Source organism: Copadichromis virginalis, linkage group LG8, assembly GCF_057382275.1.
Source record: "Copadichromis virginalis isolate Kocher_CV1m ecotype Utaka linkage group LG8, C_Virginalis_male_GT1.1, whole genome shotgun sequence".
In the NCBI taxonomy this organism is placed as follows: Eukaryota; Metazoa; Chordata; class Actinopteri; order Cichliformes; family Cichlidae; genus Copadichromis; species Copadichromis virginalis.
The window spans coordinates 13191596-13214929 of record NC_140625.1 but is presented as its reverse complement, the minus strand read 5'-3'; the positions used below and the strand labels follow the sequence as shown (position 1 = coordinate 13214929).

Here is a 23334-nt window from a genome sequence, read left to right as displayed (position 1 = left end):
CAAGATATTTGATTTCAATAGAAAGCTAATGCTGACCCTTTACTGTCATAATTTTTTTTTTAGGTCTTCAGGCTCTCTTAAGTCCATTCTTTACTGTGTCCTTTGCCTCTGCACAACATTCATACTGGCATGCAATAGGGCAAGTAAATTACACCGGATGCAGTGCTGCTTATCAGGTATCATATACTGTATAATATGTTATATGTTCAATCACAAATGGATGCATGATGATACCACTGATTTTAGAGACCCCAAGGCTTTGTGCTTCTTACCGGCTGTGCCGTCAAAATCTATTTTTCCGCTTCATTTCCAAATGCTCACAGTTAAGCTCAGTGATCAATATTCTGTCTGGGATGGAGCAGGGCATTAGGGGTAACATGAAACCAAGGGTCAGGAATGTTTAAGACCTGCACACTTAGTGTCTGAATCATGCATGAAACAGAGCTGACATGGAGAAAACAGATGTTTTGTTTTACAGTGGAGTACAAATCAGGCGTAATAATGAACTTATAGCGAGACGTACTCTGTACCGTCTGATATGAAAGGTTAAAACATTAAAATGGCAGCAATGCATAAGGGTAAACTGCCAAATATAAAGATTTGTGACTACTGTGGAAGCTATCACCTCTAAGCTTTATTCTTCAGTATTTTTCCACATTCCTTTACACATAGATTTAGTTTATAATTAAGAACAGAACATTTAACAATAAATGAATGAAAAATGACAGAAATAGTAAAAATCCTAACATTTAATATCAATCCTATCAGTAAACAGTACCATCCCGTTACTAGTTAATGACTAACTAGATACATGACCACATGTACTAACAAAGATAAATTGTACAGAGAAATGCCATTGGGATTTTCAGCATTTTTATTAACTGGTCTTGGTTTTAATTGATATTTTATGGATTATTAAACACACATGAATTCAATTTAAAGTCCATCTTTAAATGAGAGCGCTACAAAACTGATCCCACAGCCTCAGCTTGGTGCTGTTTGTGCTTTGCCACTTCACTGGAGACAGCAAACTGCTTCCTCTGATGCCAGCCTCAAACACAGATGGAGCAGAACAAAATAATACCAATAGAGGACGTATTAGATGTTAATCATACAAAGCAAAATTCTGTTTTTGCAAAATTTCTTTCTGTTTCTATTTAGAAATAGAAATAGAAACAGAAAGAATAGAAACAGAAAGAAACAGAAAGAAAAACAGTTTCTAACCTAAGAGTCTAATTTTAAAAGAGGATGTTGATGTTCTGGAGATTTAAACTAATCCTATATGCTTTTTTTCACAGTATGACAGCTAGTAGGCAAGGTAGTAGTCCACTACATACAGTGGTTAAAAACTGCATCTAAAATGTCTATGTAGACTTCCCAGAAAGCCAGATGTGGTGTTATTTGCAGATGTTCAGTTCCTTTTTCAGTGGATGAATAAACCAATACTACAGAACATTATATATTGTGTTGTATTGGCACATGATTTTTTTTTCTAAAATGTGCACATTAAGGACAATAATGAAAAAGAAAACCAAAAAAACAAAAACCTGTTGGGGCCAGGGGCAGAGGCAAGGGGTGGCCATGGGTGGCTATGTTCAACTATATATTAATGGAAAAATTACATCCAGAAATTACTATATCTTCAGCAAACCTGTTTTGCCATGAATGAGAGTATCTCAACAGGTGGTTGCAGATCTTTTTTGTTTTGTTTTTTAAATCAAATAAGGGTGAAAAATAAAAATCAAACAAATATGTTATTATTCTATGTAGTAAATGTACCATGTGACTAGGAAGACTAATACATAAACCTACAGCAGGTTGTTTCTCTCTTGGCCACCCCTATGAAAAATCTTGTCTTTGAAACTAATCTGACAATAGATATCAATTTCTCCTAAAAAGAAAAGTCAGTGTGATCATTGTGCACCTAAAGATGTGTAATCACGAGTGATTAAAATACAAATAAGAGGCATAGAAATGAAATCCATGTCATGTCAGTCCAGTTTCTACAGTTACAATGACTAAGCATCAAAGAACGCCACACCAGGCCTAAAGCCGTCCTCCGACATGTCTGAAGGTGGGCCGGTGACACCATTCTGCCACACAGCGTATAACGACTGCACTCATGCACAAACACATTTTACGTTTACTACTGTCTTCATCTCTACTGTGCAGTCTCTGTGAAATTCTTAATTTATGATAAAATAGTCAGACCTGCTGAAAATTGTCCATCCCCACATTCCCACCAGTTTTTTAATGCCATTGAGTGAAATTCCACATTGCTGATAAACTGTGTCTGCTGGCTTTACGTTATAACTCTCGGTCGCCCTCTCCTCCGTAAAGATAATTATTGGTTCCGGCTGGTTGGACATACTCCTCAGTTTTGTCCCAGTCTGACACCCAGCCTCCTCCTCCTCCCCCAGCCATGCCCCCTCCGTTGGGATCCGATGCCTGGTTCGTGGCTCCGTAGCCCGCTCCACCGCTTGTGCGATACAGTTCTTCCGTCTCATTTGCAAGCTCGTCCTCGTCCAGGATCCCGCATTTCTCGTCACTCAGCTGCTCTGGCTCTGCCCAAGATTGTTTCTCTCCAGATGCAAAAATACCTGCAGCAGACACACAAACTCACTGACTGTTAGAGCTGACAAGTATACAGAGTTTTGCTGAATTTTCCTCATTCAGAATTTTTGTAGTTGATCCGGTTAAGCACAAGAAAGGAGACTATGCATACCATAGAACATAACACCTCCATAATGGACGAGTGAGGCAATAAGAAACACGCCCTGCCACTCTTCTCGCGTCTACCAGGAAAACATGAGAGAGAACCATGAGAAAGTTGATTACACTTACAAGCACACATTATTATCAGTTAGAGTCACAAATTCAGAAACAGTTCTCACCTTATGCTTTGTCATGGCACCGACTATAAGTGGGCAGACCATCCCAGACAAGGTGCCTACGCCGTTGGAGATACCCATGAGGATACTAGCATACCGCGGTGCAATGTCCAGGTGGTTGACATTGAAACCTTGTGAGGAACCATTAATATTATTACCATCTTGTGATAAAAACAGAACTATGTAGCTGCTTAACTTTCAGTCACATATCATTTATGATTAAAATCTTTGAAGGAACACTTCATATTTCACCTGAAATGGCAAAACCAGAGAAACCCACAGCCAGGACCAGGAATGTAATGGCAATGCCTTTTGTGTGTGAAAAACCAACTACCAGCAGCAAGGTAGCCTCCATCCCAAACCCTGATGCAAGCAAGCAAAAAACAGACATATAAATAGTTTTAAAATATAACAGTGTGAGTGCTTATTTTGTTGCCTTGTGTTCACACTTTTCGCTAACCGAATGGGCCTGGAAGTCTTGTCGATTGGTTAGAGATAAGTGCCTTGCAAGCTTCTGCATTTCACTTTGGTGTTTGCTGTTTGGTTTCTCTGTACAATGTAAAAATAGCGGACAGTGGCAGGGCTTCTGTTATTGGTGAGTCATCATTTGCCTTATGTGGTAAATGACTTCTCACCACAGTCGTGTTACTGTGCTTGTTTCTTCAGTGTCGCTTGACTCACTTCAAAGTTAGCGCATGCAGAAAACAACATAAAATTCAAATAATTTTATGTAAGATTTTGAGTATGTGCCAATTTAACCTCTCAAAATTAAAGGACCATATATACCCTGCTCCATAAACAATTAAGGGAGCACTTAGTTATTGCATTGTCAGTCTGTCCAGTTTGGAAGCATAACCTGCAGCCCTTACAGGCTGCACAGATAATGAGAGTCCATGAGCGTGGCATGAGAGCTCGATGTCCTTGAATGAGACCTGTGCTCACAGACAGGTGCTGTGTCGATTGACTGGCATTTGCCAGTTATTCTTCACAGATGTGAGCACGTCCACATTGCCCTTGACTTCCCAGGCTGTTTCTGTCCTGTCAAATGTGATTGTTTCATTTATGCAAGTTTTCGTTTTCCCTTCCCTTTAGTTGGTTCTTTCTTACCTCCACAGTTCATTAGCTTCCTGACATTCGTGGTGGTCATGATGTGGTTGCATCGCAAATAGTCAGCAATCTGGCCACCAATGGGCACAATGATGGTCATAACCAGATGAGGAAGAGCAGACACTATCCCCACCTAGATGAGAACAAGAAAAAAGCCTTAACAGGTGCAAAACATCCATGGAAGTTGGCACAAACAGTGCGATCTCTGCCATGTTATTGTACGTACATTCTCAGAAACCTGGGTAAGGAAATATTTTACATTTGGACCCAAGACTGTTCACCACTCTATCGCAGCAACTTCTGTCACTACAGTTATAATCTGCCTGGACTGGAGCTCAAGCTAACGTGCTTATGAGGCACAGAAAAGTACATATTCATATAGTTTCTTCCAGACTTTAAGGTGCAGTTTTGAAAGACAAACTACATTCAAATACAAAAACAAATTTAGAAAACTCTTATTTTTCACCAAGATTTTAAATAAAAATTTAAGTTCATTAAAGGTCAAAGTTGAGCTTGAACATAAATGTCAGCAGTGTAGATATAGCATATGCAAAAGCATGGAGAGAGGTGTACAACACACTTTTTATTTTGTCAAGATAATGCTCTGAGACATCAGAACGATGGCTGACATCAGGATCTTGTAATAAAAAATTCAAGGTCCAGGATCCTTCCTGCGGAAGGAACATAGAGAGCATTTCCTGTCAATGGGCAGTTGCACTCTGTGCATTCTCCTGTTGCTTATTTCCAGCAGGGTGGTGCAGACCATTGTAATGGTGCCAGAATGGCTCTAGAAATCCTCCCTAAAGCCGTTGTTCTTCTGGTACTCTGGTTTCCTCAGTCAAACATACAGGATATTTAATTAGTGATTCTAAATTGGGTGTATGTGTTAATATGAGACAAAGCTTTGAATGACCAATAACACTAAAATAGAAATGCTTCAGTGTAACAGCCTATAAATGAATTGATATTAAAAAAAATGTTCCATAGAATAACACAATTTAAAAAATTAAATTTTAGTAAATTAAGGTGAAAAATTGTTGTCAGTGCTTCATGATTTGTCAATATAAGGTGTGCAAACTGCAATGGTACAAATGAGGACATTTAAATTTACCACTGCAGTGGCAAGACACGCAACCAAAGCTGCAGTGATGTCCTTTATTTTCTGATATAACTGCTGAAAGGTTTTTGCTTGTCGGCTGCACGTGTTACCTTGCTAATTTCAAACCCAAAGACCTCCTCAAAGTAAGCAGGCTGGCTGATGAGGAGCAAGTAGAAAGTCCAGCTTCGGCAGAAGTTGGCTACGATGATGGCATACACTGGCATGGAGGTAAAGAAGGCCCTCCACGGTGTGTTGAATTTCTGTAAGGGAAAAATGTGATGATGATTTTAGTGATTTTGTAAAGAAGTTCTCTGATTTTGTCTCAAACGTGTATAGCTCTTTGCTTGAACACGTAACTAATTAATTTCTTAAATGTTTTCCTTTGAAACAAACGAGCATCACAAACGACAACAGAGCAGGGTGTGTGGAACTGAGTTTTGCTTGACTGCAGATACAGAAATGAGTGCTAACAAAGAGTTTCTAAATCTGTCACTGTGACAGATAAACAATTGAGCTTTTGACTCAGTGTTTGCTTGTTTATCATCTCCGTTATCTCACTTTGAATCAGCATATAAACTCATCTATTTTTAAGAGGGTTTTTTTTAACATGGTTTCATAGCAATCCTGTAAACTAGTGAAATGCCCTTGAATGAAGTGCAGTGTTTTAATTGAGAGATCTTGAGAAATCTGTTGCATGTACTGACCGTTACTGTAAATTGGGCTGACTCGCCAATGCTTTCCTCAATGTATTTCCTCTCCTCCTCGGTGATGGTGGGGTGAGCTGCCGGACTTTCATACGAGACCAGGATCCAAAAGCAATACCACATAACACCAAAACTTCCTGGGGAAGGAACAGGCAGATTGGAGAAAAAAGATTATTTTTTTACACACTAACTCATTTGTTATTACAATACTGTGCAAACAAAGACCAGTCATTTCTTTAGATTCTTCTTCCAAGTAGCCAGACTTTGCTGTAACTTTTAAAAGTGGTCTTGAGCAATGTTTCTTTAGTCTTCATGAGTTTTTCTTTAGACGTTGATTACTTTTCAGGCCAGTTTTTGTACCCGTGCCTGACTATGTTCAGAAGAATGTGTTTATTTGTTAAGCCACGTGACACTGAGCTGATCCGACTCGAGGGATGAACCAGTGTTGTGTCTACACATTGCTAGTACAAATAATTTGCTCCATTTCTATCCAAAAAAAATTTTTTTTTCCACCAACAAAGTGATTCGCAAAGACCTGTCTGCTGAATCTTTAAGCACTCAAAATACTTGAGATGTGCTGAGCATATCTCAGCATGCTGTGCAGTGCTTCCTTTAAAAGTTTTGCCGAAACTGGACAATTGCAGGTCAAAAGAGGAAGCGGCACATCTAAAAAAAACTATCAGCAAATGAAGGCGATCCGAAAGTCCTTAAGAAAGAGTAAAAACGTTGGTAGCACTTCATAAAAGTGTCACACGGTAAAATAAGTGCTTAATTAAACATTTATATATCATTACTCCTCCTTAGTATGTGCTTTATAAATACAGATATGTTTATCTGTCTGTTATTGTTACATCATGTACAACTATCACTGGTATTACATCACTACTAATAATCATAATAACATTCATAATAATAGATCTGTTTTTATGAATGTCAAACTAATGAGGAGTAATGCTGCAAAAATAATGAATTAAGCACTTGCTAATACCTTAATAATGCCTAACACTGTGACTTTAAGTGCTCCCAAGAAATACATCAATCTATTGTTCACTGAAGCTTCAACAGAGTTTGTCTCAGTGGGAGGGTGGCTGTCAAGAAGACAGAAGGGAAACAGGGAAAACACACAGTTGTGGATTGGCCTCCCCAAGTTTACCTCAGCACTAATTAGGAATGTAGGATCCCCAGAGAACAAAACAAAAGGCAACCAACATCCAAAGAAGAGCTTTGAATGTCCTTCAAAGAGTTCAGATTTTGTGTGCCAAAGAATCAAGGTAGTCAAATATTGACTTTCAACTTTGTTACAATTGTACTGAACTATTGAACTAAAACTGTTTTTGTCACATATGCTGTTTCAATAAATTGCTGCGCTGTCGAAAAATAAAAAGAACTAAAGCATTGCTCAAGATTCGTTCCACGGTACTGTGTCCGAACGTATAACAGTTTTGACACGACATGTGGTGTAATTTCTTTTTTACCATGAGACTACATCCTTCTGGTATTTATGGCGCTGGTCTGTTGTGGTTTTCCTTTTCTCATAGTTTCATTATGAGTGAGGCTCTACTGTGTGCGTTCAGTGTCGTCGCAAGCATCCGCATTTTCAGTTAGCTTATTAGAAAAATGCATATTCATTCCAGACTGAAGGGTTTGAAATGAGGCCCAGGTTAAAGGCGTCTTACCATACACATAGAAGACAGATGACCATCCTGAGTACTGGACTAGGATTCCAGCTAATGGCATGGCAATCACAGCACCAGCATAAGAACCTAAAACAGGAAAATTTTGATTTTATTTTGATATTGTTTAGATATATTTGTTGTTAATTGTCTTAATCTATCACACATTGTTTGCAGGCAGAGCAGGGCCACTGATCACGGACTCACCACAAAAGGCTGTTGTTGCCAGGCGACTTCTTTCAAGAGGTGGTGCCCATTTGGCCCAAATACCATGACATGCTGGGTATGAAACTCCCTGTGGGAATAGGAGTAGAATGTAGGAATTTGCATGATTGTAAATAATCTCAACTGCATTATGTAAACAGAAGCACATTGCACTTCAGGGGAGAGAGAAGCACCTCCACAAGTCCTTGAAAGATCCTGACAATGATAACGCAGCCAAAGTGCATACGAGCTGCTGTAGGAATGAGCATGTTCAGGAAAGATGTTGCCACTATAGCAAAGCCAAACACCCTGAAAAAGAAACAAAACACGGAGAAGAAATTACCCCATTGAATATGCTGTGCGACAAAAGGTGATTATTCCTTGCACGGTGCAGGAGGTTAACAGACCTGTTTGCTGCAAACTTTTGACAAATGAACCCTCCTGGGATTTGAGTTACAATGTATCCCCAGAAGAATGAACCGTGGATCATTCCCACCGTTTCAGGATCCCAGTCAAACTGTGCTTTCTGTTGGGACACACAGTAAGACACATCATTTAAAATCATATCTGGATATGTGCAGATGAGTTATTCTTTCACTTCTCAAAAGCAAGACTGTATTTAACATCATCTAAAAGTGGACATTAGATAATTAACAGTAAATAAGAACCATAAAAAAACAGATGCTGACCACTACTGACATCTGCTGACCAGCCACAAGTATTCCACCAGATCTCTCAACTATATCAAACATTCACTAGCTGGGCCCGCGTCCTCATGTTAGGTTTGACAACGTTTAAGTAGGTAAAGGTGAATGCTTGGACACGAATTGAGCTGCGGTTTGGGGGGGGCCTCAAAGGGAACTGCCGGCGGCTCCCAGGCCTGGCAGATCCCCGTGTACTAAATAGCATTGAAGAAGTTAAAGAACTGAAAAGGGGAGGGAGGGTGAGACACGTAAACAAGAGGGAATAGCTTGTAGAACTGGGGGAAGCTATAGATGAGAACCGGAAGCAGCGTGTTTGGAGGCGTGGTCCAATACTTAATATCTAATTATATCAAACAGCTGGAATTGGAATAAACCTTTTTCATAGCCAGTATTTTGTTTTTACTCTGACTTTGTTTGATTTGGTGGGTTGGTTTTTAGGATGCCTGCATTGTTCAGTCCTGGTTAGTTGCGGAAATTTGCTCTTCTCTTTATGACTAGTTAGCTTGGGATCATAGGAGGTGCTGCCTTCAGGTGATAATACAGAGAGAAATCATTTTCATGAAAGTACTGCTGTGTTAGTTTTAATAATCTGACACTTTGTTACGCTTACTCGTGTTTTATCATTCCAGTCAGTGTAACATTTTCTCATGTTGTTAAATCCTAACTCAGCATTTTATGAGTCCATTGGACATATATAGTCATATGTAGGGTACCTAGCACAACCCCCCATGGCCAAAACAACCTTAAAACAACATAAACATAAACAGTCATATTACACAATATGTAATTTGGCTGTGTCACTTCAGGGGAGAATTTAACATTAACTCAGACTCATCTGCTGTCACTCACCACTATAACCTCCTTGTTGTCTTTGAAGATGGTGTGGCTGTTGACCATGCTGACGATAGCCACGCCCAAGTTACACCGGATACCGAAGGAGATGCAGAAACCAATGCCAGAGAGGATTGCGATGATGTAGCGCCTGGGCAGACCGAAGCACGTGCAGTCCACCACAGGCATCTCCTTCTCCTCCACCAGCTCTGGCCGGCCCTCTGCCGACAGCTCGATGGTCTCGCCATTTTCCTGTTTCTTCTCGATGGCTCTGAGAGGAAAAGTGGGTAGATTAAAAGTGTCATCTACATTTAGGTCACTTTATTGTTCCTGTATCACAAATCTGACAAGTTATCTTTGAAGAGGGGGTAGATAAACTGTATTCTTTAATAAAGACAAAAATATTTGTATTTCTTATCTCTTAAGCATAACTTGCTAAAGAAATAACCTTGAAAATACACAACAAAACACTCTTGCATGCAAATGAGTCATTTCAAAAAGCTTTCTCCTAGCAGATAGTATTGTTTACTGATTTATTTAAGCTAAACAATGATTCATAAGTGACAGGAAATAACTAGGTTCAACAGTTACTAAGTCCTGAAAGCCTAATGCATGTCATTGATTTAACTTCGGAGGAATCAGTAAGTGGGCCTGAGGTTTTCCAATCTCCTGCTGGCACAGTGAAAACAGATCCTGAAAAGCTTGTTGACTGACAACTTGGCCTGATGAAAGTGAGTGGGTTTAGATGTTCAGACAGTCCTCTTGGGTGTCTGTTTGACTGCTAAGTCAAGCATCTTAAAAAAAAAAATCACAGTCAGCACAAATGTCCATTAGCATCCCACTGCTGGGACCTGCTGTTAACACTTTAACTTATCACATTAAGTTAATACAATCAGGATTTCTGCGCTGCACCCTCACAGAAACCGCCAGCAAAAAAGAAAAGCCTAAAGCAAGCAACCCTTAGAAACCACACGGACTGTCAGCCTCCGACAAGCATCAAATATGCATCTAAATGTAGCAGTCATCTATTAAACATGACATGTGAAAAGCTGAGTTGTAAGATAAGACCACTGCAGGTCCAGCTCCGATCGCAGAGATGCACAGAGTATGGCTATACTTCGCCAAAGCACATCCACAAACTCAAACCTGCAGCTTTTAGCCAAAAATCAACTGTGCAAATGTAGAGCAGAGATCATGGGAATGTTTTGTTTGACAACTTGTACTGAACAAAAGGAGATTAAATGAACCAGATTAGCATTCATAACCGACTCTTCCTGATTTTTAATTACCCACAATTTTGACAGGTTAGGAAAAGACTAGAGCAGGTTATGATACTGTAAATCACATTCATTGTATGATTACATGGAATGCAACAAACACTTCAGTGAAACAGTGACAAAAAAAAAAGCAATCATGGAGGCAATAATCAATAAAAGTATCAATAAAATCTAATTTATATTGGATGTATAACTATTTCCAGTTTTATCTTCTTAGGGTCAGTGCATCTAAAAGCCACAATAGTTTCTATGTATTGTTTCATGTTTCAGAGGTGGACAAGTAGGAAGTGACAGATCAGTTTTTAGCTCATCCAGCTAAAGGACCAATGAGTTCATGATGCCGTTGGTCTAGCCTGTTAGAGCGTTAGTCAGATCACACTTGTTATTAATCTCTGGCTCTCTTCTACAGCAAGTCCTTCATCCTGTCTTCTTCCTCTGCCCCCAACCAATCACAGCAGATGGTCGCCCCCCCCCCCCCCCTTCCTGTTAAAATGGAGTTTTTCCTTCCCATTGTCGCCAAAGTGCTTGCTCATAGGGGGTCATATGATTGTTGGGTTTTTTTCTCTGAATGTTTTATTGTAGGATCTACCTTACAATATAAAGCGCCTTGAGGCGACTGTTGTTGTGATTTGGTGCTATATAAATAAAATTGAATTGAAAATGTAAGAATAGATTTTAGTGAAACTTAAAACATTGATCACCTAATCATGGTCAAGGTCACATTTGCCATTTTACAGGCAGTATCTTATAAATTGTGAAACATTGAGCTGGATGAGTTACTACATCACTGCCCTTTAGGTTTTATATATACATGTGAGCAGCTTCTATTGACCTGGATCAGCCATGCAATTTGAAAACCTCTTCCACTGTTGTATACGTCACTGTGGTAAATGTGATCACAGTGAACCTCTGATGCATCACCATACTCTTCCTAACCAAACAGACATTGTGATCATTGTAATTATTAAGGAGACTGGAGGATGGCGTGAGACATTCAAGACCAAACACAAACAAAGCTGATAAAATTATCCAAATCAAAATATGCACACAAAATAACCTTTCACACGCTGAATTTTGTACAAAAAAACCCCAGTCCTGATGGCACATTTAAGTGATTCTTATGATTCTGATGCTGTAATATTTTTTTCCTAGATTTAAGTGTATTTTTATCTAAGGTCACTGAAGGTTGACAAACAAAGGAAATCGCAGAAGTGACTAGGACATATGACAAAACACCTCAGGTCAAAACACTTCCCAGATCTCTTTTTTTGTTGTGAGTAAATCTGTGTGTCATACTTGCGATATTCAACAACATTTAGAGCTTGTTCATCTAGTGGCAAAAGCTTTTATAAGTACATCTGTTGTGTAGGCCCTGGAGTTAAGGCAGTTGTTTATATCACGCTATGTAATAGCGTCACAGAGAACTGCTGTGAGGCCATTTGTGTTCCTGCCAACAAATCTGTCCAGAACATTCATACAAAATACCAACACGATTGAAAACAGCTATGCCGTTATAAAACATGCTCTGTTGGTAACTGTAAGCAGGGGTTCCAACAATCTTCAACACCGATCAAATATTAATGATTTTCGTTGTTAAATTATTAATATCGCTGGCTCTCTTGGACTATTTCTGTCTGGGCTGGCCTCTCTCGTCTTTCTTCCTGTCTCCTTTTCATCTTTAACTCTGCTCCTTACCGGCATCTCCTCTGACTCACACATATTCTCACACATAATTCACAGCAGTCCTTCCTTATTTTACACCAGTTTATTTTCCTAGTGTCCATATATGTAGTTTTTTTTCCACTAGCTGTACACTTGTAGTGCTTTCGGTCTCACTTTACAGTAAAGCTCTCTCTACTTATGATGTAATTTCTCAACATTTGCCATGTAATTTTTGTCATTTTTAAGCATCTCAAAACACAACTGACATTTTAAAAGGAAAGTTATTATTAACACTGAGCATTTCTATGCAATTAACATATTTTGGGTATTTTAGAAGAAACAGCCAATGATGTTTCTTCTTCTTACATTGCAATTGCACATTATTGTTAAGGGCATAATGTGCATAATAGAATATCATAAACACCCCTTCTTTCATTCTAATTACACATTGTTTTGGTGCGCAAGATGTAATATGCTTCAGAGTTGTCCTATCTGATTAAGGGGGCACTCCAAGTCATTTATTTAGAAGGTATGTCCACCAGAAAACACAATAAATGAAGTATAATGCAACAAAATGTGGACAATCTGAAAAGGGGAGATTACACCATACAACCAAAACTGCTAACAACACTGTGTAAAGAATGAAAACGTGTCTGTATTGCCTTAAAGTTTTGTATTATATTAGAAATAGTCACATTATAAATTGTGCCTCCTTCTAAATTAATCTAAAGGTGTTCAACACTTCAAAATGCAGGTCTCGTTTCCTTTAAAACCTCCTTGCTCTGCTGCACTGACATTTTAGACTCATTTGGAATCAGTTAGTATTTTCGATACTGAATATTACACCCTAGAATATTACACTGGCTGCCTGTCCGTTACACTGGCTGCCTGTCCGTTACACTGGCTGCCTGTCCGTTACACTGGCTGCCTGTCCGTCAGAGGATAGACTTTAAAGTTCTGATGCTGGCCTATAAAGCTCTGAATGGTTTAGGACCAAAATACATCAATGACCTCCTGACCCAGTATGAACCTTCCAGATCCCTCAGGTCATCTGGATCCGGTCTTTTATCAGTTCCCAGAGTCAGAACCAGACACGGAGAAGCTGCATTCAGCTTTTATGCTCCTTATATCTGGAACAAACTCCCAGAAAGCCTCAGATCAGCTGAAACACTCAGTTTATTTAAATCCAGGTTGAAGACTCACCTGTTCTCAGCTGCATTTGAATAAAGCACCAAATCCACACTTTAAGCTTAAATTTCAAAACTTACATTTAACTACTGATTTTATCTACTGTTCTGATTTTATCTGTTTTGATTTTATATACTGTTTTGTTTGTTTGTTTGTTTGTTAATTAGTTAGTTAGTTTATTTGCTTGTTTTAATCAATTTTAAATCATGCTTTTTATTTGTTCTTGTTTCTAATGTCTCTGTAAAGCACTTTGAATCACCTTGTTGTTGAATTGTGCTATACAAATAAACTTGCCTTGCCTTGCCTTGCCTTGCCTAGACTAATTGTGGTGAAAGCATGTTGACAAATTATACTATAGGTCAAGGACTTTATTATAAAGGGCCACTATATTTTTAATTTTATACTGTATCAGTTGCAGTGACTTTTCATGACTGACCCCAGGTTAAGGAAAATCCGTCGTAATCCCTAAAAGCTGCCTGACCTTCTCTCCCTTTCTCCCGTTACACCTTGTAGAAAAGCCCAGATTGCATCATTCCTGTGGAACAATTGAACTCAATCCCAAAAAAGTAAAAGTTCTGAATATTGGAGTATACCAGAGCTGAATTCTATATTTCCTAAATCGATACAGTTCCGTCAGCGGGTTAATCTCTTAATTCATACATCAAGGACAAATGTAGGGCAGACCGTCAACTCGGACACCTTGGAATAATTGATTAGATAAGAGAAAGTTGATGGTCTGAAAATGCTCCATGGCATTAATACAAACTTAGTGAACTAAGTCTCCTAATATAAAATGTTAAAATATCCTCTATCCGCTCATGTGGCAGTTATAACGGACGAAGGAAAAAAGTATTAGAGAGTTAATCATAAAATACTCTCGAGGAACGAGTTTTCCAGGTAAATGTTTTGAGGATAAAACCTGAGATAAATAAGAGATTCAGAGTGTCTTTGAGTCAAATTCCTGCTTAACCTGAAAATAAAGACAAGTACCAGCTGTCTACTGTGATCACTGACTGAAATCACAGACGATCGCGTGACTGCTAATTTGCGCTAATCAATTTTGAAAAGAAGAAGATGACGCTTGAGAAGTAAACATCAGGCGGAGAGTTGTATAATAAAACAGGCTAAAGGTTTAGTCATTTACAACAAGTAAATAAAGAGTCATTTTCGAATGTAAGGTGCGGATTTCGCGTGCGGAGAGTCGGAGCGGTCAAGCAGGCCGGTGAGCCTTTTACGCAAAGCAGCCAGGTACAGCACGTGAGAGCAGTGCGCTCCAGTGAGATGACCTGCGCTCTCTGCCGCAGGCCGGGTGTCCTAATCCCGGCTATGAAGGGGGGGGGGTGCGCGGGCGAGGGACAAGATGACAAGCTATGTGGCTACTAGAGAGGAAGAGAGACGTGGCCAAGGTGTACGCCCTGCAGGGATTTACGTGGGCCGACAGCTTGGACAGGGAGATGCTATTTCTGGAGGGGATTTAAGTGTTTAGACGCTGCATCAAATCCCGAGAGAAAGAAAGGGGAGTCCACCTATGAGTTTCTTGCTATCAGATAACTGCCCAGGTTCTTACACGCTATTTCTCAGGAGTGCCCAATGAAGGTTTTTGCTTTGTTTTGTTTTTTGCCACCGAGTGTCAACGGAATTGGTTGCACTGTCGCTATAAACCTATAAAAGTGTCCCAATAAGTCATTAAAATGATACCGAGTTCTTAAATGTCTGTTTTTCTGTTATTCTAACCGATATATAACAAGTTCTTATGACAAAATAGCTGTTTTTTTGAAAGAGGTTACTGTCTACCAATGAGATGTGAGATGACCGGCTTCTTAGGCCTGCTTTACGCTAAACACACAGTTCCTCTTTGAAGAATAATTCGAGCAGATTATCAACATTGTCTAATCTCTAAAAATGGTAGAAAGTGAAACACAGAGTTTTATTAGTCTTTCAGAAAATTCCAGATGGACACCCCCTCCCCTCACTCACACACACACACACACACACACACACACACACACACACACACACACACACACACACACACACACGGTGTCACAGTGTCTCTGTAATGTGACAATGTAAGAGCACGGCAAGCTTAGGAGAAATGGATCCAAATATCGATCCAGCGCGTCATCTTACACTGAGAGAACATTTTGAGCCTGAAATGTAACTTCATTCTGTTTTTTTGTTCTTCGGGAACAAAGAATGATACACACTGCTTATAAAAGAGAGTTTGAAAATCAATTTGGGTTTCTTTTTTAATCTCTTATCAGCTACTTTAAGTCGCCAGTGCCACATACAGCGAGTTATTGTGTACACATTTCTTATATGAAAGATTTATAAGCGGACACATATTTCCATATTATTGATTCGGGCCTCTGGACATTATATTTCTTTAAATCTTCTTAATAGAAACACTGATAGACTAACAGGCCATGTTTCAGCATCAGTAAGAATGAACTTCCCCTCAGGTCCGCAGCTTAACCGCTAAACACAAAGCTCCTTTTTAACATTAAAGGTCATCCAGCAGATGTTTCTGCTCTGTTTCTGTTCCCCGAGGAGGAGATTTTACATACCCGTATATTTTCCCAAGAGTTTTGGCTGCCACGGCCTTAAACCTGTCCGGCCGGACCTCCATCCTCACGTCTCCAGGACCGGCCCAATGTGCAGTCTCTGCGCGCTCCCGACTGAGCGCACAGCCTTTCTCCTCTGCTTCCCGGCTTCTTGCTTCTTACTCACATTAAAAGAACCGATTTGGTTGGGTCACCAGCTTTCGTAACTCACGCTTTCATGTGAAACGAGACTCGTAATTAGCGACAGACTGTCCAGAGATTTGACTGAGCCTCCTTCAAGTCCCTTTATATAAAACCAGTCGAATATGCATGTTCAGCCCCACTTTTCCGGATACCCTGTCCAAACAAACTTCGTCACACTGTTTGGTGTCCGTAAAGGTTCACAGAGAGTCGTAGGCAACTTTCGATAAGATTCATATCCAAACGTTGTCTCTGGCCATGGTCCTGAAACAGATTACTGCTGCCGCTAATCTCTCCAAGTGTGTAGTGAGAGGAAGGTATACGGCACTTCCTTCCTCGTTTTAAGCACCGACTATCCAAGCCGCGGCTATTCTTGGACTGCACAAGCCTTGAATGGGGAGTTAGTGTAAACACTGTCCCACCAAGAATATTAATAGAGTTTCTGGGTATTTGTAAGAAGGTACGCAGACTCACCTCGGGACAGTGGTTGTGGATTAGATTGCAGGTTTTTTCGCGTTTATGACCAGAAATAAATTTTAGAAGGATTGAAAATCAATAGAACATCACAAATGGAGGAGGCGAGTCTTGATCTCTTCATGATCTGCACCTTACCAGCAGGGACAGAGGCACGGCTGCTATATGTCATTATAAGTTAATGGAGTCACTTATTTGGTGCGTATTGGCGAGCTGCTTTCTTTTCGAGACATTTTTTGTTACATATAGAAATGTCTAAACTAGCGTAAAACAGGCTTAATGTAACTGTATACTGTAGATAGAAAAAGTGGAAAAAGAAAAACTGCATTGAAGTATTTTATGTATGTGGGTCGGTCTTTTAAAATCACATTTTCGTTTGTCCATCAACAAAAGTGTCAGTATTGATTTTATCTTCCAGTCTCTTTACACTGGAAGTGCTGCATATACAGCTAGGTTCATGAGGATTTGGACAATAGGAGCTCTTTTTATAAACAGTCCCTCATTTTTAGAGGCTCAGATGTAACTTGACAACTGAGTGAGAAGCAGTTTCGTGGCATTTCTTTACCTTGAGAAACTCGCCATTGCGTTCATTGTTTTATAACTGTGCCTGATTGTTGATTTGGCCACTCATAAAGTTGTTGCTGCTTCTCTGATAGATTTATTTGGGCTTTTTTTTCCCAACCCAACAATGGCTTCCTTCATATTAACCAGCATCTCTTTGACAGTTCCAGTGAAAACTGCTTAAAAGTCTGTCATTAATCTTCAGCCTCTGAAAATGTTGAACTTTGTTTGGCTTGAATTTCCTAAATGTAATGTTATTTATGTTTGTTAAACCCCTGAATTAAAGCTGAAAGTCTGCAATTCAATCACATCATGGTTGTTTGATGTAGGAACCACTGTGATGGTGTGCAGAGACACTATAGAAAATCTTCTTACTATCTAAATATTAAAGATGTACCTAACTTTATATTTTCAAAATCATCAAATATAAAGTATTATACATAAAATATCAATTCTGAAACAGTAGTCAAGATAGTTTTAAAGAGGCAAAACACCTTTCCCAGTCCAAGAGTCTGTATTCCTTTAACATGCACAGATTAAATCAGGCGTGTTAGGTTTATTTTGCTTAAGTCATTAGTTAAACTTGCACTGCAGCTCATGAAGTAATTCATGGAGCTGTAATTGTTTATCACAAAACTCGAAAGACATATTTTTTTTAATTTGGAGAGTTTATTTTCTAATTAGAGGGTGGTGCAGCTTTGATAAGATGCTGGAAATATCTAGTTTATTATGTGTAATAAACAAAAACACGGCAAAAATGACTACAGTTCATGCATATGACTGTGAATGAGAATAATGGGCAGTGAGGTTAAAGGAAGTCATGATTAACATTAACAGAACTGGATGTGAAGGCGCCGTATATCGCTAAGCTGTGCCTTAGTTTCCTCTTTATTTTACTGCTGTTGAGTAAAATCAAAAATGAGTCTATGTGTACAAAAAAACAACACAAACATTCAAGTAACTGTAACTACTCCCTTATCCATCATTCAAAAACAGTAACCTACACAAGCATGTCATATGTAACTCTTCTCCAGATCCTTTGCTGATATAGTTCTAAGAGAGCGAGAGGAGAGGAAGAGGGCAGGCAGGGGCATGGCAGATGGAGGAGGGGACAAACTGGGTGGGACAGAAATTATGGATGGAGTGTCCGAGAGGGAGCCGTAACCGGCTTTCTGCAGGTCCATTACACTGGAGCTGACGGAGGCGTGAAAGAACACAGGGGGGGGATCCAGGGAGTCTGTGTCTGCAGACAGAAAATAAAATGCACTTTTAAAAGTTTTCTTTAAATAGAAAAGCTTTTTTAGATTTTAGCCTTAAGATAATGTAAGGACAAGACTCCAAAACAACAGAAAATCAAACATAATCAGTCTTGTTTATGGCGTATAAATTACAGATTTGCATTTCCACACACTAAAGCATCACTTTGCCTCTAAACAGCAGCAAACAGGAAATGCTTTGCTATCAACAAATCAGACAGAAAAGATGAGAGAGTAATTTTCCCGCTGATGATAATTTATAAGTGTCTTATAAGTGTTGCTGTTGACAGTCTCTCAGGAATAGTTTCACATGCTGCCACACAGGTTCTGATCATTTCTGTTTCCCACTCAAATTGAACATGGTTCTACCTCAGAAACAATCAAAGCTACCTGGGTCATTGTTGAGCTGGGTGTGCATGTACTGCTGTTTGGTGTAGAACTTGTTGTAGATGCAGTACACTGCAGCCATCAGAGCAAATGTTCCCATGGCTGCTGCGATGAACAGACCCACTTTGGCGTTATCTTTGTCTACAAGGGCATCTGCAGAGGCACAAACACAAGACGGTGTTCATCAGAGCTTTCACGTAAAAATCCTTTTAAAATTGAGATGGACAGGAATTCAGCATTTAGCACTGCCAATTCAAGCAACTGCAATATAAAAATCCTAAATAGTTCCCAGAAGTCTAATTTTTCAAACAATACATGTGCCATTTGATTATAAACACTTTACATTTAGCTGTCCAAACTGAGCCACTCAGATATTTTCAGTGGGTATAACTTAACTTTCTTCCATCTCTCCAATTACTTGAAGTTAATGTAAACTCTTCTGTGTTGTCCAAACTAGTCAGCCTGTACTTTTTAAATTGAACTATAAGCAGCATCACATTGTAATAGAAAACATATTATTTTTATATAACAAAACATCAGTGGAGTGAACTTGAAATGCACTTGACAGCACTTCAGTTAATCATAGCATGGATCAATCTGCAGTCTGTAAGCTCTTACTGAAAACATTGAACTTTCCATATACTCACACAGAACACTGCAGTGTTAATGCATTAAAGTGCAGACTGAAGCTGACAAATAAGCGTCGGCTGGTCATTGCTGTTGCTCCCCTTTCTTCCTGTCTGTCTTGAAAAGATGCAGTGATCCCTACAACGGTGTAACCCTGCACACGTTGTGCTCTGCCCAGCCTGACATGGCTCATATTGATGCTTTCCTATTAACCCTAACCAAAGGTGATATCATGATGATATTAGGGCCATACACTCCTATTGAAAAGTATATATCTAACTTTGAGTAGTACTTATTTAATCTACAAAAAATTGTTCACGTTTTTTTTTTTTTTTTTAAAGGAAGAATTTACATGGATTTACATGGTATAATTTTTAACTAATTATCTTGTCTCACTGCTGGATGGCAGTGAACATGAAGCTCTCTTCACCAGTGTTTACACACTTACATGTCCGCATTGCGTTTAAATTATTGGTTTCCTCCTTTTGGAGTAGGTCCCTTATGTGTGGGGGTGGAGGAGGAGGAGCTGCTCCTGGGGCCTTATGGGCGCTGATTTTCTGCTCAGACTCCAGCGTGCTCTGGGAGCTGCTCAGCGGAAATATCAACAGGAGACACAGAGCCGCCAGGCACGCCATGTTGGTCATCTATGAGTACACCTACAAATAAAAACAATGCTTATAATAAAAATAATAATAAAACACAAAACCTTTGCTTCATTAGTCTGCACTCATGTTAAAAGTGAAACATATACATTACTGTGCAAAAGTGTTGAATCATCTCTTGTTTTTGTTTATGTTTTCGTTTCTTGAGCAATAGTTCTTCAGGCTTTCTGAAGGTCTTTCAAAGTTTTTCTTTGGTTTTTCACTCACTTTCAGTCCAGTCCTGTACCTGACCATTTTCAATGGAGTGTTTTTTTAGTTTTTGTTCATTTGGTAAGCCTTTTAACAGTGACCTATGACTCATTCAACTATAAAAAGGCACATGACTCAGTGAATGATCTAGTGTCTTGTCTACAAATAACACACAACTTAAACTGATTCTTTTAACACTTTATTACTAGTAGTTTTTAATTTGTTCCCATTTCTTTGGTTGAATCTTTTTTTTAATACCAAGGCTAAAACAGTTTGACAGGCATAAAATTGTATTTTTGCACCAAACGGGGGATTCTCAGTGCTATTGGTTAAAAACCTGGCAGATAATCTGCAGTATGTGCTTAAGAATTTGGAGGAGACTTTTGAGGATAAATTGAAGAACAGACAAAGTGCCAAACCTAAAAGAATGCCCATAGCAGATGATTAGCAGTCAAGATAAATTCTAAGGGACGCCAAACCACACAAGAACTGGTCTGAATATCAGGAAACAGGTTTTATGGAGCATTCATTTTTTAGCATGGCAGTGTTCCCAGAAATACTGCCAAAGCATAACTGGATAGAAAAACACACATTGAAACACTATCAGTCATGGATTGGCCTCCCCAGAGCTCGGACCTCAACATTACTGAAGTAGTGTGGGATCCTTTTGACAGAAATGGAACAAAAGGTAGCCAAAATTCAAAGGAGAGCTTTGAATGTTCTTCAAGAACCCTGGAGAACTATTCTTGAAGACTACTTAAAGAAATTGCAGGAAAACTTCAGCCTGTGTTGAAGAATAAAGGTGTCCGAGACAAATATTGGCTTTCACGCACATTTGAATTGTACAAACTGTGCTCTGTATACTCGTTTGCAAGTTTTTCAGTAGATTACTGCAACTATTTCCAATTTTCCTAGCAAAATATAAAGAAATTAGGGATAATTCAAGACTTTTGCGCAATACTGTGCATTGTACAACAGTTATGGTGACAAACTCAAATGATCAAAAGAGAACTGCAGATGCTTTCTTCTACAGTAATAATTTTCATGTTGTAAACCAGACCCATTCCTGCTTTAAAAACACATATCTGGAACCATTTAACTGTCTATCAAATATTCACTTACTGTGACAAAATAATAATAATTAATATAAATTATCTGTGCTTACCTGAGGTCAAACCAAGGCTGCCGTTTTTCTCAGAGTTGGGCGTTGGTCCCTTCCCCCCTGCCTCTCTCAACAACTGAGCTGAGACTGCATCCAAGACAACTGAAGTCCCCAGACACTGAATATTTCCAAGGGGACATACGTGAGCACGCCCAAGCATATACATGTGGCAAGTGCTAGGTTCAGGTAGACACAGATATCTTTTTTCCATTACTATGACTTGTGAAAGTTCAAAATATCAACCTATTTGCTAGTATTATTCTCTAATAGATATTTTTTAAAGTAACTGCATAAATCATACAGAACAGCGTTGAAACTACTGCTATGCACAAAGTCTGGAAGAGTCTGGACAAATATGAACATTAAAAAGGTGTCTGTGAAATTCATGTATTCTTTCATCATCTGTAGTGATTCAGACAGATGCTAAATAATGTAGAAAGTAGAAAGCATGTACAATCATAAAGGTGGAGTTATTATGCCTGCTTCCAGCTCCAAATTGTCTTTCTAACTCATACATGAGTTGCTTTGCATGATTTACAGTTAATTATAATGTTTATTTTTCTCATACACCTTTACACCTTAGTTTATTTGCTAATTTTTATTCCCTTCAGTCCAACTTTCTCCTGATTGGTTGCCCCTCGCGATCCAAGCAGCAGCTGTGTGAGCCTGGTTTGGTCACAGCTCAGAGCTGTGTCTCTGTTTTTGCTGCTGGTTGGATGAAATGGTTTTTGCAGCACACTCAGGTAGCACAGGTAGTGCAGCTCCTCTATCATGGCACAAGAAGGTTTGCTGTGTCTCTGAGCACACTCTCAAGAGTGTGGAGGAAATAAGGAGATGGGCCAGCACACTAGAGTAGCTGGACAGAGCAGCAGAAGGGCATCAACCGGGCAGCAGAACCGATATGTAATCGTTTGTGTGATGAAGAAAAGGAGGAGCACAAAATGACCTCCAGCAGGCTACTCAAGTTTCAGACCATATTGTGGGAAACAGACTCTATGACTGTGTCACGAGGTCTTAACGTCCGTTAGTGGGACACGCGATCACAGCCCAGCACCACCATGTAGCTTCACTGGCTTTCACCAGAGAACACCAGAGCTTTCAGTCCAGCCAAGGAATGCTGTTCTCTTCACAGATGAGAGCAAATTCATGATTAATAATACGGCAGAGCACTCCCTGAAACATCATCCAGCATGACCGGTTTGGCAATGGGTAAATCATTGTCTAGAGAGGTATGCACACTGGCACTGCTCCTCCTGCAAGACCAGATACTGCTGCTCCTGTTGCTGAGTTGAGTCCTCAGCAGAAGTCAGTCAGGAAGATCGTCTGTGTCCAGCACCTGCTAAAACATTTTAAAGACTGTTTTGTTGTAGTCGCTCAAGTGCATCAGGTGAAATGGAGTCACTATGGTTGATGCTTCCTAACTGCACAGACTGATATCTCCGAAGTTTAACTGACTGTGTGATATACTGCAATGATTAACAAAGTTATTATAAAAAACTAAAGCTAAACTAAAAACTAAACACTGTAGTCAACTAAAATAAAAATGAAAACTAGGCTTTTGGAAAAAATATAGCTAAACGAAATTATTTTGTGAACTTAAAATAATAATATTTATATTAACAAGAAAATGTACTCTGGAAACAGAATCTGAACTGAGCTACAATAGAAAAAGTTGAAATGAAATAAAACTACTGGTAGCCTCAGGTGCTACACCTCAGCCTCCTGACAGGGGGCGCAAGTCTTCATGAAGTTGTAGAGCACATGCCTGCCAGGTCGCCTCTGAATTACCTGTGTCACCACAGGCAAACATAATTCACTAAGTCTTAAGGTATGAATGCTCTTAATCTTAATCACAGTCTGTTCTTACATGTATTGTCAGGACAGCACACATCACCACACAGTGTCTGAACTTCATTGCCTGTTTTTGTCAAA

The 23334-nt window shown here is 39.3% G+C and overlaps 1 protein-coding gene across 1 annotated transcript; it reads right to left on the bottom strand.

Annotated features, from left to right (window-relative positions):
• Positions 1 to 226: 226 nt before the first annotated feature.
• On the bottom strand, positions 227 to 16178 carry LOC146702860 (vesicular glutamate transporter 1-like). The gene is made up of 13 exons (XM_085465897.1): positions 15908 to 16178; positions 9232 to 9484; positions 8086 to 8204; positions 7873 to 7987; positions 7682 to 7769; positions 7478 to 7564; positions 5802 to 5938; positions 5208 to 5357; positions 3999 to 4131; positions 3144 to 3254; positions 2895 to 3022; positions 2726 to 2795; positions 227 to 2600 (listed from the first exon to the last, which is right to left on the bottom strand). Exons 1-13 carry the CDS (start codon positions 15967 to 15969, stop codon positions 2308 to 2310), a joined length of 1746 nt encoding a protein of 581 aa, XP_085322023.1. The 5' UTR covers positions 15970 to 16178; the 3' UTR covers positions 227 to 2307.
• Positions 16179 to 23334: the final 7156 nt, after the last annotated feature.

Coding starts and splice junctions, on each gene's coding strand:
- LOC146702860 (XM_085465897.1), bottom strand. CDS start 15,969: ATGGAGGTCCGGCCGGACAGGTTTAAGGCCGTGGCAGCCAAAACTCTT. Junction 7,988..8,085: donor CAAAAGTTTGCAGCAAACAG/GTCTGTTAACCT, acceptor TTTCTTTTTCAG/GGTGTTTGGCTTTGCTATAG. Junction 3,255..3,998: donor GAAGCTAATGAACTGTGGAG/GTAAGAAAGAAC, acceptor TGCTTGCATCAG/GGTTTGGGATGGAGGCTACC.